General features: G+C 44.5%; 1 protein-coding gene across 2 annotated transcripts in view; it reads right to left on the minus strand.

The window, feature by feature from the left end:
- epb41l4a (erythrocyte membrane protein band 4.1 like 4A) overlaps positions 1-14,708 on the minus strand; it is a 130,341-nt gene that overhangs the window by 73,444 nt on the left and 42,189 nt on the right. For both annotated transcript variants that reach the window (XM_014138591.2, NM_001165322.1), the window contains 4 exon segments: positions 5,921-5,972; positions 5,636-5,714; positions 5,061-5,158; positions 4,244-4,364 (listed from right to left, as the gene is read on the minus strand). In XM_014138591.2, coding sequence (XP_013994066.1) covers positions 4,244-4,364; positions 5,061-5,158; positions 5,636-5,714; positions 5,921-5,972 — 350 coding nt within the window.

Here is a 14,708-nt window from a genome sequence, read left to right on the forward strand (position 1 = left end):
TGATCACTGTCTCTTGGTCATTGATAGCTGCCTGACATATTGAACCGTTTCACTTCTTACTGCGGACAGTGTTGTCTTTCTCAGCAACATTAAGGGGATGCATGGACATAGACTAACACCTTTCAGGACTTATGGGGTTGACACTGTAAGAAGAACTGTAATGTGCATTATATGTAATAATAGGACTGTCTCAGTCTGAGAAGAGAAACCCTATAGGTTTTTTTATTTAGATTTTAGATTTTAGTAAATCATTTTTACTCCTTTTTCTCCCCAATTTTGTGATAGTTACAGTCTTGTCCCATCGCTGCAACTCCCGTACGGACTGGGGAGAGGCGAAGGTAGAGAGCCATACGTCCTCCGAAACACGACCCCGCCAAGCCGCACTGCTTCTTGACACACTACTTGTTTAATCCGGAAGACAGCCACACCAATGAGTTGGAGGAAACACCGTACAGCTGGCAACCGAAGCCAGCATGCATGTGCCCGGCTCGCCACAAGGAGTCGCTAGAGTGCGATGGGACAAGGACATCTGGGCTGGCCAAACCCTCCTCTAACCAGGACGACGTGGGCCAATTGTGCGCCGCCTCATGGGTCTCCCGGTCGCGGCCGGCTGCGACACAGCCTGGGATCAAACCAAGGTCTGTAGTGACGCCTCTAGCACTGCGATGCATCCCTATATACCCCTACAGCACTGTTGGTCATCCCTCTATCCCTACAGCTCTGTTGGTCATCCCTATATCCCTACAGCTCTGTTGGTCATCCCTCTATCCCTACAGCTCTGTTGGTCATCCCTATATCCCTACAGCTCTGTCGTACATCCCTATACCCCTACAGCTCTGTCGTACATCCCTATACCCCTACAGCTCTGTTGGTCAATCTATACCCCTACAGCTCTGTCGGTCATCTCTATACCCCTACAGCTCTGTCAGTCATCCCTATACCACTACAGCTCTGTCAGTCACCCCTATACCCCTACAGCTCTGTCGGTCATCCCTATACCCCTACAGCTCTGTTGGTCAATCTATACCCCTACAGCTCTGTCAGTCATCCCTATACCCCTACAGCTCTGTTGGTCAATCTATACCCCTACAGCTCTGTCAGTCATCCCTATACCCCTACAGCTCTGTTGGTCAATCTATACCCCTACAGCTCTGTCAGTCATCCCTATACCCCTACAGCTCTGTTGGTCAATCTATACCCCTACAGCTCTGTCAGTCATCCCTATAACCCTACAGCTCTGTCGGTCATCCCTATACCCCTACAGCTCTGTCAGTCATCCCTATACCCCTACAGCTCTGTCAGTCATCCCTATACCACTACAGGTGTGTCAGTCATCTCTATACCCCTACAGCTCTGTTGGTCAACCCTATACCCCTACAGCTCTGTCGGTCATCCCTATACCCCTACAGCTCTGTTGGTCATCTCTATACCCCTACAGCTCTGTCAGTCATCCCTATACCCCTACAGCTCTGTTGGTCATCCCTATACCCCTACAGCTCTGTCGGTCATCTCTATACCCCTACAGCTCTGTCGGTCATCCCTATACCCCTACAGCTCTGTCGGTCATCTCTATACCCCTACAGCTCTGTTGGTCATCCCTATACCCCTACAGCTCTGTTGGTCACCCCTATACCCCTACAGCTCTGTCGGTCATCCCTATACCCTTACAGCTCTGTCGGTCATCTCTATACCCCTACAGCTGTCGGTCATCCCTATACCCCTACAGCTCTGTTGGTCATCCCTATACCCTTACAGCTCTGTTGGTCATCTCTATACCCCTACAGCTCTGTTGGTCACCCCTATACCCCTACAGTTCTGTTGGTCACCCCTATACCCCTACAGCTCTGTTGGTCATCTCTATACCCCTACAGCTCTGTCAGTCATCCCTATACCCCTACAGCTCTGTCGGTCATCCCTATACCCCTACAGCTCTGTCGGTCATCTCAATACCCCTACAGCTCTGTTGGTCAATCTATACCCCTACAGCAGGAGAGGTAGGGAAACACACCACACACCTACACAGACACATACTGACACATACTGACTCCAAGCCACTTCAGCATGCCAGGCAGGTGAGTGAGACAAGGCCTGTCAGGACCGTAGGGCTCTTAGCTCCTATTTCAAAGAGTAGGGAACAGAGCCAGGAATTCTTATTATTACACAAAACATCCCACAGTTTAGGATTCCCAATGGTATTCCCAGGAACTGATATCCCATCCAGCCAAGGAACCATGGGATTACCACTGTAGTGGACCACTTTAAGTTGAAATCCAACAATAGCGGAGAAATTGTCAGATGTCTCCCACCTCATTTCCCTTAGCAAATAAATCGTAAATACATCAAAGAGACTACAGTAAGCCTTTGTCTACAGTCTTGTTTTTAGAGGAAAAAACCTCTTCAGAAAAGATAAATGAAGGACTCAACTAGGGTTCAGTATTACAGTACCAGAACTAGTAAACACTTACAGATTAAGTAATCTCTGTAGTTGCATGTTATATCTCAGCAAGTTAAAAGTCATAATAGAGTAAAACGATTCCCTTGCTTTCAGACAAATGATTAGATCATATACGGTAGATAATCCCTTATGAGACAGATGTTCAATTTGGTAGGTTATTAATACACCACCAGAGACTGACTACGTTATTAATAGACCACCAGAGACTGACTAAGTTATTAATACACCACCAGAGACTAAGTTATTAATACACCACCAGAGACTGACTACATTATTAATACACCACCAGAGACTAAGTTATTAATACACCACCAGAGACTGACTAAGTTATTAATACACCACCAGAGACTGACTAAGTTATTAATACACCACCAGAGACTGACTACGTTATTAATACACCACCAGAGACTAAGTTATTAATACACCACCAGAGACTAAGTTATTAATACACCACCAGAGACTGACTAAGTTATTAATACACCATCAGAGACTGACTACATTATTAATACACCACCAGAGACTGACTACGTTATTAATACACCACCAGAGACTGACTACATTATTAATACAGCGCCAGAGACTGACTACATTATTAATACACCACCAGAGACTGACTACGTTATTAATACACCACCAGAGACTGACTACGTTATTAATACACCACCAGAGACTAAGTTATTAATACACCACCAGAGACTGACTACGTTATTAATACACCACCAGAGACTGACTACATTATTAATACAGCGCCAGAGACTGACTACGTTATTAATACACCACCAGAGACTGACTACATTATTAATACACCACCAGAGACTGACTACGTTATTAATACACCACCAGAGACCGACTACGTTATTAATACACCACCAGAGACTGACTACGTTATTAATACAGCGCCAGAGACTGACTACGTTATTAATACACCACCAGAGACTGACTACGTTATTAATACACCACCAGAGACTGACTACGTTATTAATACACCACCAGAGACTGACTAAGTTATTCATACACCACCAGAGACTAAGTTATTAATACACCACCAGAGACTGACTACGTTATTAATACACCACCAGAGACTGACTAAGTTATTAATACACCACCAGAGACTGACTAAGTTATTAATACACCACCAGAGACTGACTAAGTTATTAATACACCACCAGAGACTGACTACGTTATTAATACACCACCAGAGACTGACTACGTTATTAATACACCACCAGAGACTAAGTTATTAATACACCACCAGAGACTAAGTTATTAATACACCACCAGAGACTGACTACGTTATTGATACACCACCAGGGACTGACTACGTTATTAATACACCACCAGAGACTAAGTTATTAATACACCACCAGAGACTGACTACATTATTAATACACCACCAGAGACTGACTACATTATTAATACACCACCAGAGACTGACTACATTATTAATACACCACCAGAGACTGACTACGTTATTAATACACCACCAGAGACTGACTAAGTATTTAATACACCACAGGGACTGACTGCACAACCCAGACACTGTAACACTGTTAAGACACTGTAACACTGTACAGTAACAGTGTTACTGTGTCTGGGTTGTCCAACAGTTGGATTATATCTGACGTATAGTACAGTGGAGACAGGGGAACCTGTTATGAGGGGATTAGACTGGGATTAGGGATTGGGCTGGTTGTCAGAGAGGTCGCAGAGAGGAAAGAAGGGGAGAGCAGAGGAGGAGAGCAGAGGAGGAGAGGAGAGAGGAGAGGAGAGAGGAGAGGGCTTCCTTACATTACAGTTTTGTGGATTGTCTCGATGGCGTGCTCCAGTTCCTCTTTCTGGTCCGGGACGAAGCGGTACTCTGACACGTATCCCGACACATGTTTGTACGGGTCGTAGTCGCCAAGCTCGGCTGGAGAGAAATAGTGAAAGAAAGACACATGAGCACAGGCATACACACATGCACACACACAAACACACACGCACACACATGCACACACACAATCACACACACGCACACATTTTGACTGTGTGAGAGATCACATAATACAAGGAACAGTGGCATCACATAATACTAATCTCTATTTCTATTCACTATTTATACCTCTGTCTCTCTCTCTCTCTCTCTCTGCCTCTGTCTCTCTCATCCTCTCTCTCTGCCTCTCTTTCTCTGCCTCTCTCTTTCTCTGCCTCTCTCTTTCTCTGCCTCTCTCTCTGCCTCTCTCTCTCATCCTCTCTCTCTACCTCTCTCTCTGCCTCTCTCTCTCTGCCTCTTTCTCTCTCTGCCTCTCTCTCTCTGCTTCTGTCTCTCTCATCCTCTCTCTCATCCTCTCTTTCTCTGCCTCTCTCTTTCTCTGCCTCTCTCTTTCTCTGCCTCTCTCTCTACCTCTCTCTCTGCCTCTCTCTCTCTGCCTCTGTCTCTCTCATCCTCTCTCTCTACCTCTCTCTCTCTGCCTCTCTCTGCCTCTCTCTTTCTCTGCCTCTCTCTTTCTCTGCCTCTCTCTTTCTCTGCCTCTCTCTGCCTCTCTCTCTCTGCCTCTCTCTCTCTGCCTCTCTCTCTCTGCCTCTCTCTCTCTGCCTCTCTCTTTCTGCCTCTGTGTGTACTCACACTGTATGGCCAGAGCAGCCAGCTGGGCGCTGATGTCGATGGGACAGGGGATTCTGCCCTGTAGTACGTCCTGCTTCACCTGCAGGAAGAACTGATACCTACAGTACGCAGAGACACACACAGACACACATCCATATAGCACATGAAACACAGTACAAGCTATTTCATATTGTCATAGATAGTGTACATAACCTGTAGTCTGCATGTAAGCTTTTATATTGTATGTGTGGCTGTGCTAGCCAATTCAATCAAAAGTAGGGAGATGATAACACTGTTGTGTGACTGGATGATTGGTCAATGATATACTGTTTAGCAGGGGTCGGCAACCCTGGTCCTGGAGTGCTGCAGAAACTTCATGTTTTTGTTTTAATGGACCTGGAAGACCAGGTGTGTTGAATTTAGGCAATCACTGAACTGATCAATTAGCTCAGTTGGTCAGGTGTGGTGCCTAGTTGGAACAAAATCCTGCAGTACCTGCGGCACTCCAGGAACAGCGTTGACTACCTCTGATATATAGCATAGCAGCCACAATGATATTATCTGGAGAAATCTAGTACTGTACCAAAAATACATACCTTGTTATTTCTTCTTTTAGCTTGCAGGGATTCTCAGCATAAAACTTGACCCCAAAATAGAGTGTGTATGGAGGCCCTTCTGAGAGAGACAGAGAGAGAGAGAGAGAGAGAGAGAGAGAGAGAGAGAGAGAGAGAGAGAGAGAGAGAGAGAGAGAGAGAGAGAGAGAAAGAAAGAGAGAGAGAAAGAAAGAGACAGAGAGATTTCAGCAGCAGCAAACTCTCCGTATCCAAACAGCTGAGAGGCTTTCAACTCAACTGAATGCAGAGAAAGGACGAGATACTTACTTGTTATTAAATCTTTGTGTTCTGAAAGGGTTTTCGAGGGGTCTAGCCAATACTGCAAACAAAAAAGACAGAGAAGACATTCAAATGACATACAAAAATGACAGCCATAATGATTATTTGTTTACATTAGTAGTATCATACGTAATATACAATATGGAACTAGTAGCCTATGTGTACATTAACAAATACAGAATGTACTGTAACAAGCTATCTTGAGCATGAGTATTCAGTAATCTCGGTTAACCCAGAACTCAAATATTGAGTAATGGGTCAGATGCTTGATTAAGTTCTGGGTCCATAAGAGTTAAGAGAAGAGGTAAAATGAGGATCAGAACTACAACGAAGCGATCCACCCTTTCTCTTTGCAAGTCTGTGTGCCAAATGTCTCATCCCCTTCCAAAATTCGAAAGATGCTAATACCTGTGAAATTGTGATTTGTCTAAATAACCAGTGACGAAAAACACAAGCACAGGAACTAATGCTGCTGATCTCACACATCCCGTTGTATCATGACAGATATACCGTACCCTTTATGTTTACATAGTCTGTCCACGAGAGATTAAGTATTCAGTAATTGTCTGGAAGAAATTGAGAAATGCACGGCTGTGTGGCTGTGTGGTCTATGCAGTGTGTGTGTGTGTGCGTGTGCGTGTGTGTGTGTGTGTGTGTGCGTGTAGTGTAGTGTAGTGTGCAGTCAGTGTATTGGACAGGACTCAGGCAGCTCCAGAGCGGGACGTTTAGTCATGCTAACTCTGGCATAATACTGAAGCCGCATTAAAACCAACTTTAATCAATGGTCTCGTTAAAAAGGAGTGTGAGTCATTCAAATCTGCATCAGTAAAACATGGATTTAAAACAGGTCACAGCATGCTGCCACAGAGGCAAAAATCAAACACATGAAGCTTCTTTTTTATTGGCTTTTATTCATTATCTTATACTGTACTGGCATTTTGGAATTGCAATCTATTTTTTATCTCGTTGGACCTCTGGCTCTCACGTCAATGAACATCTGATTTGGGAACATTCCTGCAAGACTGCTTGGCTTACTGTGCACAATTTCTTTATGTGATGTTGATGATGGACATTAAATTATCATATATACAGTACCAGTCAAAAGTTTGGACACACCTACTCATCCCAGGGTTTTTCTTTCTTTTTACTATTTGCTACAATGTAGAATAATAGTGAAGACATCAAAACTATGAAATAACACATAAGAAATCATGTAGTAACCAAAAAGTGTTAAACAAATCCAAATATATTTGAGAATCTTCAAAGTAGCCACCCTTTGCCTTAATGACAGCTGTGCACACTCTAGGCAAGTCAGTTAAGAACAAATTCTTATTTACAATGACGGCCAAACCCTAATCAGGCCAATTGCGCACTGACCTATGGGACTCCCGATCACGACCGGTTGTGATACAGCCCGGAATCGAACCAGGGTCTGTAGTGCCACCTCTAGCACTGTGATACAGTACCTTAGACCGCTGTGCCACTCGGGAGCCCACAAAAGCTCTGAAGACATGTACATTACATACAATGACCCTATGTGACAATAAACATAAACAGTGTGTAGGTCTCCATACAGTATATTCACATCACTGGTTACAGCAGCTACTGCGCTGTGGTGTCTATTTGTGGGATGTTGTCGAGCTTCTTATGATCATGAATGCAAACTGCAATTTTCAAATCATTGATGTGGAGCTCGTTGTGAACGCTAACTGCTATTTTCAAATCTTTATTTGCAGTGTTGTCACAGTGAGGCCTTGCTTTGCTGTGATATTGTATCAGAGCTCACAATGTCATTGCAGCTCATGCTTCTCCTGGGAGCCATCGGTACAGACAGATCGACAACAATGTTTCTCTTCCTCTGTTCTTTTAATAACTTAACACGGAGATAAAACACAGTGATAAACAACAGTCTGTTCACTTCACATCGGCATTAGACACCGGCAGCAAACATTCAAAACAAACGTGAGTGCCTTTGTTCACACAGTTCACACGGAACAGCATAAGGACTCAGCTCTTTTAGAAATGAGACTGAAAGAAATATTATTATTATTATTCGCTCAATGTTTTCTGCTTTAGCTTGACTGTAGGGCATGGTAGCTGATATCGCGTTACGAAACTGCTTTCATTTCTACTATAAATTAATAGCACCGCACCCCTTGCATGAAGAAACAGCTTCAAGTCCTGTTCTATATGCATTCCATATATTTGTATGTGCATTTCTGGTGATGTTGCTACTAGCCAAGCTGAAGATGGAAATTGTTAGAGGAGGGGAAGAGTCTGTGGACTGAACCTTTGGATTCTGGGACATTCTGGGGCATGGAGATGAATAAATGTTAGCGTAATGAGGTAGGCTAGACTAGGATAACCTATTTCAGACTAAAGTATGTCACTGAAAGATGCTGTGTGGTGCACCCTCGCCATTCCCTCCCACCTAAATCCTCACCCCACCACACTACAGATGGGCACCAGGGCAGTGTTCATTAGGGCTCATCATAGCAAAATATAGGAAAAAGTTTTTAATGGAAAATAGAAAACAAGTGTTTCTCATTGGACAAGTTCAAGTAGTCCCTCCCTGTTTCAAAGCAATTCAAATGTTATTTGTCACATGCTACGATTACAACAGGTGTAGACCTTACAGTGAAATGCTTACTTACAAGCCCTTAACCAACGCAGTTTTAAGAAAAATACCACAAAAAAAGAAGAAATAAAAGTAACAAATTATTAAAAAGCAGCAGTAAAATAACAATAGCGAGGCTATATACAGGGGGTACCGGTACAAAGTCAATTTGCGGGGGCACCGGTTAGTGGAGGTAATTGAGGTAATATGTATATGTACATATAGGTAGAGTTATTAAAGTGACTATGCATAGATAATAAACAGAGAGTAGCAGCAGCGTAAAAGAGAGGTGGGGGGGAAATGAAAATAGTCTGGGTAGCCATTTGATTAGATGTTCAGGAGTCTTATGGCTTGGGGGTAGAAGCTGTTTAGAAGCCTCTTGGACCTAGACTTGGTGCTCCGGTACCGCTTGCCGTGCGGTAGCAGAGAGAACAGTATATGACTAGGGTGGCTGGAGACTGACAATTTTTAGGGCCTTCCTCTGACACAGCTTGGTATAGAGGTCCTGGATGGCAGGAAGCTTGGCCCCGGTGGTGTACTGGGTTGTACACACTACCCACTTTAGTGCCTTGCGGTCGGAGGCCGAACAGTTGCCATACCAGGCAGTGATGCAACCAGTCAGGATGCTTTCGATGGTGCAGCTGTAGAACGTTTTGAGGATCTGAGGATCCATGCCAAATCTTTTCAGTCTTCTGAGGGGGAATAGGTTTTGTCGTGCCCTCTTCATGACTGTCTTGGGGTGCTTGGACCATGTTAGTTTGTTGGTGATATGGACACCAAGGAACTTGGAAGTTCTCAACCTGCTCCACTACTGCCCTGTCGATGAGAATGGGGGTGTGCTCGGTCCTCCTTTATCTGTAGCCCACAATCATTTCCTTTGTCTTGATCACGTTGAGGGAGAGGTTGTTGTCTTGGCACCACACGACCAGGTCTCTGACCTCCTCCCTATAGGCTGTCTCGTCATTGTCGGCGATCAGGCCTACCACTGTTGTGTCATCGGCAAACTTAATGATGGTGTTGGAGTCGTGCCTGGCCATGCAGTCATGAGTGAACAGGGAGTACAGGAGGGGACTGAGCATGCACCCCTGAGGGGCTCCTGTGTTGAGGATCAGCATGGCGGATGTGTTGTTACCTACCCTTACCACCTTACCGCCTGTCAGGAAGTCCAGGATCTAGTTGCAGAGGGAGGTGTTTAGTACCAGGGTCCTTCGCTTAGTGATGAGCTTTTAGTGCACTATGGTATTGAACGCTGAGCTGTAGTCAATGAATAGCATTCTCACATAGGTGTTCCTTTTGTCCAGGTGTGAAAGGGCAGTATGGAGTGCAATAGAGATTGTATCATCTGTGGATCTGTTGGGGCGGTATGCAAATTTGAATGGGTCTAGTGTTTTTGGTATAATGGTGTTGATGTGAGCCATTACCAGCCATTACCAGCCATTATCATCCGGAACAGCTGATGCTCTCATGAACCCAGTGACTGATGTGGTGTACTCCTCAATGCCATTGGAAGAATCCTGGAACATATTCCAGTCTGTGCTAGCAAAACAGTCCTGTAGCTTAGCATCTGCTTTATCTGACCACTTTTTTATTGACCGAGTCACTGGTGCTTCCTGCTTTAGTTTTTGCTTGTAAGCAGGAATCAGGGGGATATAATTATGGTCAGATTTGCCAAATGGTGGGTGAGGGAGAGCTTTGTACATGTCTCTGTGTGTGGAGTAAAGGTGGTCTAGATTTATTTCCCTCTGGTTTCACATTTTACATGCTGGTAGAAATTAGGTATTTTCTTTCGTTTTGTGCCTAATGAATACACCGGAACGGATATTGGTGTCCAGGGGAACGTGATTAGAGCTATGTCTGTGTGATTGAATTAGAATAAGTTAATTGAATTGGTTAATCTTATCTAATTTGCAATAATCACATCAGTGCAGCTGTTGTGTTCCAGTGCATGCTAATTTATGCAAATGAGGGGGTTGAGGATTAGAACAGTGGCTGACAGTGACAGGACGTCAGCCATCATCCATGGACAACCAGACAAAGACAGAGGGGTTCCACTCAGAAAGACAACCTGGGAAACAATCTACTTATTTCTCTAACTGGTAGTCATCTTCCAATGAACAGCGACTGACTGGAGGAGAACAAAGTAAGTAATCCTTTGGTAACACATTACTTAGAAAATAACCTTACACTCTTAGAAAAAAGGGTACTAAAAGGGTTCTGTGAATAGTAGACAGTTAACCTCCCTTGGGTATTGGAAACAGTTTATTCCGTCTTAAATTTTATCGATTATTTACGTTTTAGGGTACCTGAGGTTCGAATTAGGAACGTTGTTTGAAATGTTTGGACCAAGTTTACAGGTAATTTATTAGATACTTTGTAGGCATGTTGGGCGAGTTGAAACCGGTGTATTTCTGAATCAAACGCGCCAAATAAATTGACATTTTTGGGACATAAAGAAGGACATTATCGAACAAAAGGACCATTTGTGATGTTTCTGGGATATTTTGGAGTGCCAACAGAAGAAGATCTTCAAAGTTAAGGCATGAATTATATCGCTATTTCTGACTTTTGTGGCGCACCTGCCTGGTTGAAATATGATATTCATCTGTTTGTATGTGGGGCGCTGTCCTCAGATAATTGCATGGTTTGCTTTCGCCGTAAAGCCTTTTTGAAATCTGACACAGCGGCTGGATTAACAAGAAGTTAAGCTTTATTTTGACGTATAACACATATATTTTCAAGAATGTTAAATATTTGAATTTGGTATTTTTGAATTTCGTGCTCTGCAATTTCACCGGATGTTGGCCAGGTGGGACGGTAGAAGTTAATGGGTTACATCTATTTGCATTCATGGCACCTGCACAAAGCCCCTCCAGATCTATTTACATTTTTATATTTGCAATACTTATTGAACACCTCAAGGTGTTTATTTTTATTACATGCGATTAGAGTGTGTTCTATCTATCAGTATGAGAAAGGCATGTCTTTCTGCCCTCCAACACAGCTCAGTTGCCAAGTGACTAGAACTGATAAATAATAGAATGATAGATAATAAATTAAAAGGCTCTGTCATCATGAGGCAGACAGTTTGATTGGCAGGTCGGACTGAGAGTCCCGGGCTCTGTTCTAATATCTCTACTAGTTCTAAAATGAAGAATGATCCACAAGAATGAACTAAACAATGTATTGGGAGTGCATTCTAAGCGGTGTGCTGGTGTAGATATTAGAGCATTCTGGAACCTCAGTCATCTTACTACAACTTCAGCCTCAATATTATGGAGGGTTACACCAGGAGAGGGCATTGATATTGTAATGAAGGGTGTAGCTAGCAGGCAGGCATGCAGCCCCATATAAATGACAGAGAAGTCTCTCTAAATGGATAGGTTTTGATTATGGGCCTGCTGCTCCATGCACAGACACTAAAAGTGTCACTGCTCTCTGACACACAGTAACAGTGTGTGTATCTATCAGTCCTAAAGCAGCTTCAATATGTTGGTACATGTATGTCGTTTACGACTCCTGAGGGTGGGAATGATGTGGAGGGTGCATGCTGACGCTAGCACGCTCTTGGGTCTAATATTACCCAAGCACAGCGGGGATAACCTGCCATAAACAACATAGCTATGTGTATGCATTGGTATGATAGAATGATTCTATAAACGTTTATGCAAAAGTGTAAAGGCATTTCTTTTTAAATCTAATACGACTCTTTTCTCCAGAAGGATTCAGTAGCTTAGATGCATCCTCTGTGCGCATGTCCAAAAAAACAAGGTTGGCTAACCTTATAAATCACAACCCTCGGTCAAACATAGTTCAACATCAAACCAGTGTTACAGCTGTTGTCAGGCATGCCTACAGCATGGAGATGAACTGGAACAACACACCACTGAGAAAAACAAGGGTGAAGGTAGAAAACATTTGCCATGGATACAGTTACTGTTAGAAGTTAAAGCATTAGAATCATCGACAGCGAGAATTAATGGTGTTAGTCAAGGAACAATTGAGGCCTGAACAAATATACTTGACTCAAAAGAATAAACTCAGCTAAAGCTAAACTTTCTTTGCTTTCAGGTCCAAGGGGTGGTATGGGGAGGGTTTTCTCTGGTCGCCGGGAGGAGGGCGGGGCAGTGGGGGGTAGTGGGTGACTGACGAGCAACCCTAGTTGCTAGGGGGGGTAGGAAGGGGTGGGAAATGGTTTCCGGGAGTGGGGGCAGTAATGTAAAGTATTTAAGTAAAAATACTTGAAAGTATTTGTACTTTACTTTACTATTTATTGTGGCAGCCGGCAGGGAGAGGTGAGGAGAGTGGCAATTGAGGAGAGATATCTTGCAGGTAGCTGGCTCCACCCCCAAATCTTATATGGACTTCCTGCCCCAACAAAGAAAGGCTGTGGTTCGTTAATAAGACAGGGGGTGCTTGGGGATAAAGGAGCCTGCACAAAGGAGGTGAGAGACAAGAGATGATTGAAGTGTGAGGGAAACGAGAGCAAAATCTGTGTGATTGCCCGTTGTGACCTGGACTGGAGTGGGGTTGGGGGAACAGGATGGGAGGAAGGATGGAGACATGGTGGCTGGGTGGGGTTGGGAGAATGAGATGAGGGGTTGGGGGTTGAGACATGGTGGCTGGGTGGGGTTGGGAGAACAAGATGGGAGGAAGGATGGAGACAAGGTGGCTGGGTGGGGTTGGGAGAACAAGATGGGAGGAAGGACGGAGACATGGTGGCTGGGTGGGGTTGGGAGAACAGGATGAGGGGTTGGGGGTTGAGACATGGTGGCTGGGTGGGGTTGGGAGAACAGGATAAGGGGTTGGGGGTTGAGACATGGTGGCTGGGTGGGGTTGGGAGAACAAGATGGGAGGAAGGACGGAGACATGGTGGCTGGGTGGGGTTGGGAGAACAGGATGAGGGGTTGGGGGTTGAGACATGGTGGCTGGGTGGGGTTGGGAGAACGGGATAAGGGGTTGAGAAAGAGAGAGAGAGAGAGAGAGAGAGAGAGAGAGAGAGAGAGGACGGAAAGACGGAGAGAGAGAGATGGAAAGACGGATAGAGAGAGACGGAAAGACGGAGAGAGAGAGATGGAAAGACGGAGAGAGAGAGATGGAAAGACGGAGAGAGAGAGATGGAAAGACGGAGAGAGAGAGATGGAAAGACGGAGAGAGAGAGATGGAAAGACGGAGAGAGAGAGATGGAAAGACAGAGAGAGAGCGAGATGCATGACGTTCTTAAGCATGACGCAACGCGGAGTGCCTGGTTACAGCCCTTAGCCGTGAGGTGCCTTATTGCTATTATAAACTGGTTACCAACTTAATTAGAGCAGTAAATACATGTTTTGTCATTCCCGTGGTATACGGTCTGATATACCACAGCTGTCAGCCAATCAGCATTCAGGGCTCAAACCACCCAGTTTATAATAGTGCATAGTACATGTTAGGGCATAGGCTAACAGACAGTGATGCTGGCGTTCCAACATTTTCAGTCTCCTTTCACTGTTTTTCTTTCATCCTATGCTGGTCTGACGATAAATCAGGGCTTGGCCGACAGCCCCCTGAAGGCATTGCACAGGATACCGCCCATCCATGTGAGAGAGCAATGGGGACATTGGGAGAGTATGTATGTGTCCTAAATGGCACACTATTCCCTTAATAGTACACTACTTTTGACCAGAGCACTATAGTGCACTACATAAGGAATAGGGTTCCATTTGGGACATATTTATCATTGTGTTCTTTTATGGCTCTGTACTCTGACTAACTCTGAGTGTGTGTAGCCCTGGGGCCTCCCCAGCCCTACTCTACCCTATCATGGGCTGGGCCTGCGTGGGACGCTCTGTGATGGCACCTTCTGTAGGAATGACAGGACAGAGAATGACCCCCGGCCAATATTCACAGAGCTGTTGTTGTCTTTACAGGATAATAATGCTTACTATTTTTACTTTGACTGGGGCAAGCTGAAGCTACCCTCTTAGATATCTAAGCCAGACATCTGACTTGAGGCAAAATAACCTTTCTAATCTCATCAGACACTTTGATTAGTGTATATGAAGGAAGGAAATAATCCCTCCGGTGCGCCATTCATAATGTAATGTCATAAGCATGTCATAATGCATAATGCCTTCCCTGGTCTACTGTGAGATTATCAGTGGTGTGCTGAGATACTGTCACTCA

Source organism: Salmo salar, chromosome ssa13, assembly GCF_905237065.1.
Source record: "Salmo salar chromosome ssa13, Ssal_v3.1, whole genome shotgun sequence".
NCBI classification, from domain to species: domain Eukaryota; kingdom Metazoa; phylum Chordata; class Actinopteri; order Salmoniformes; family Salmonidae; genus Salmo; species Salmo salar.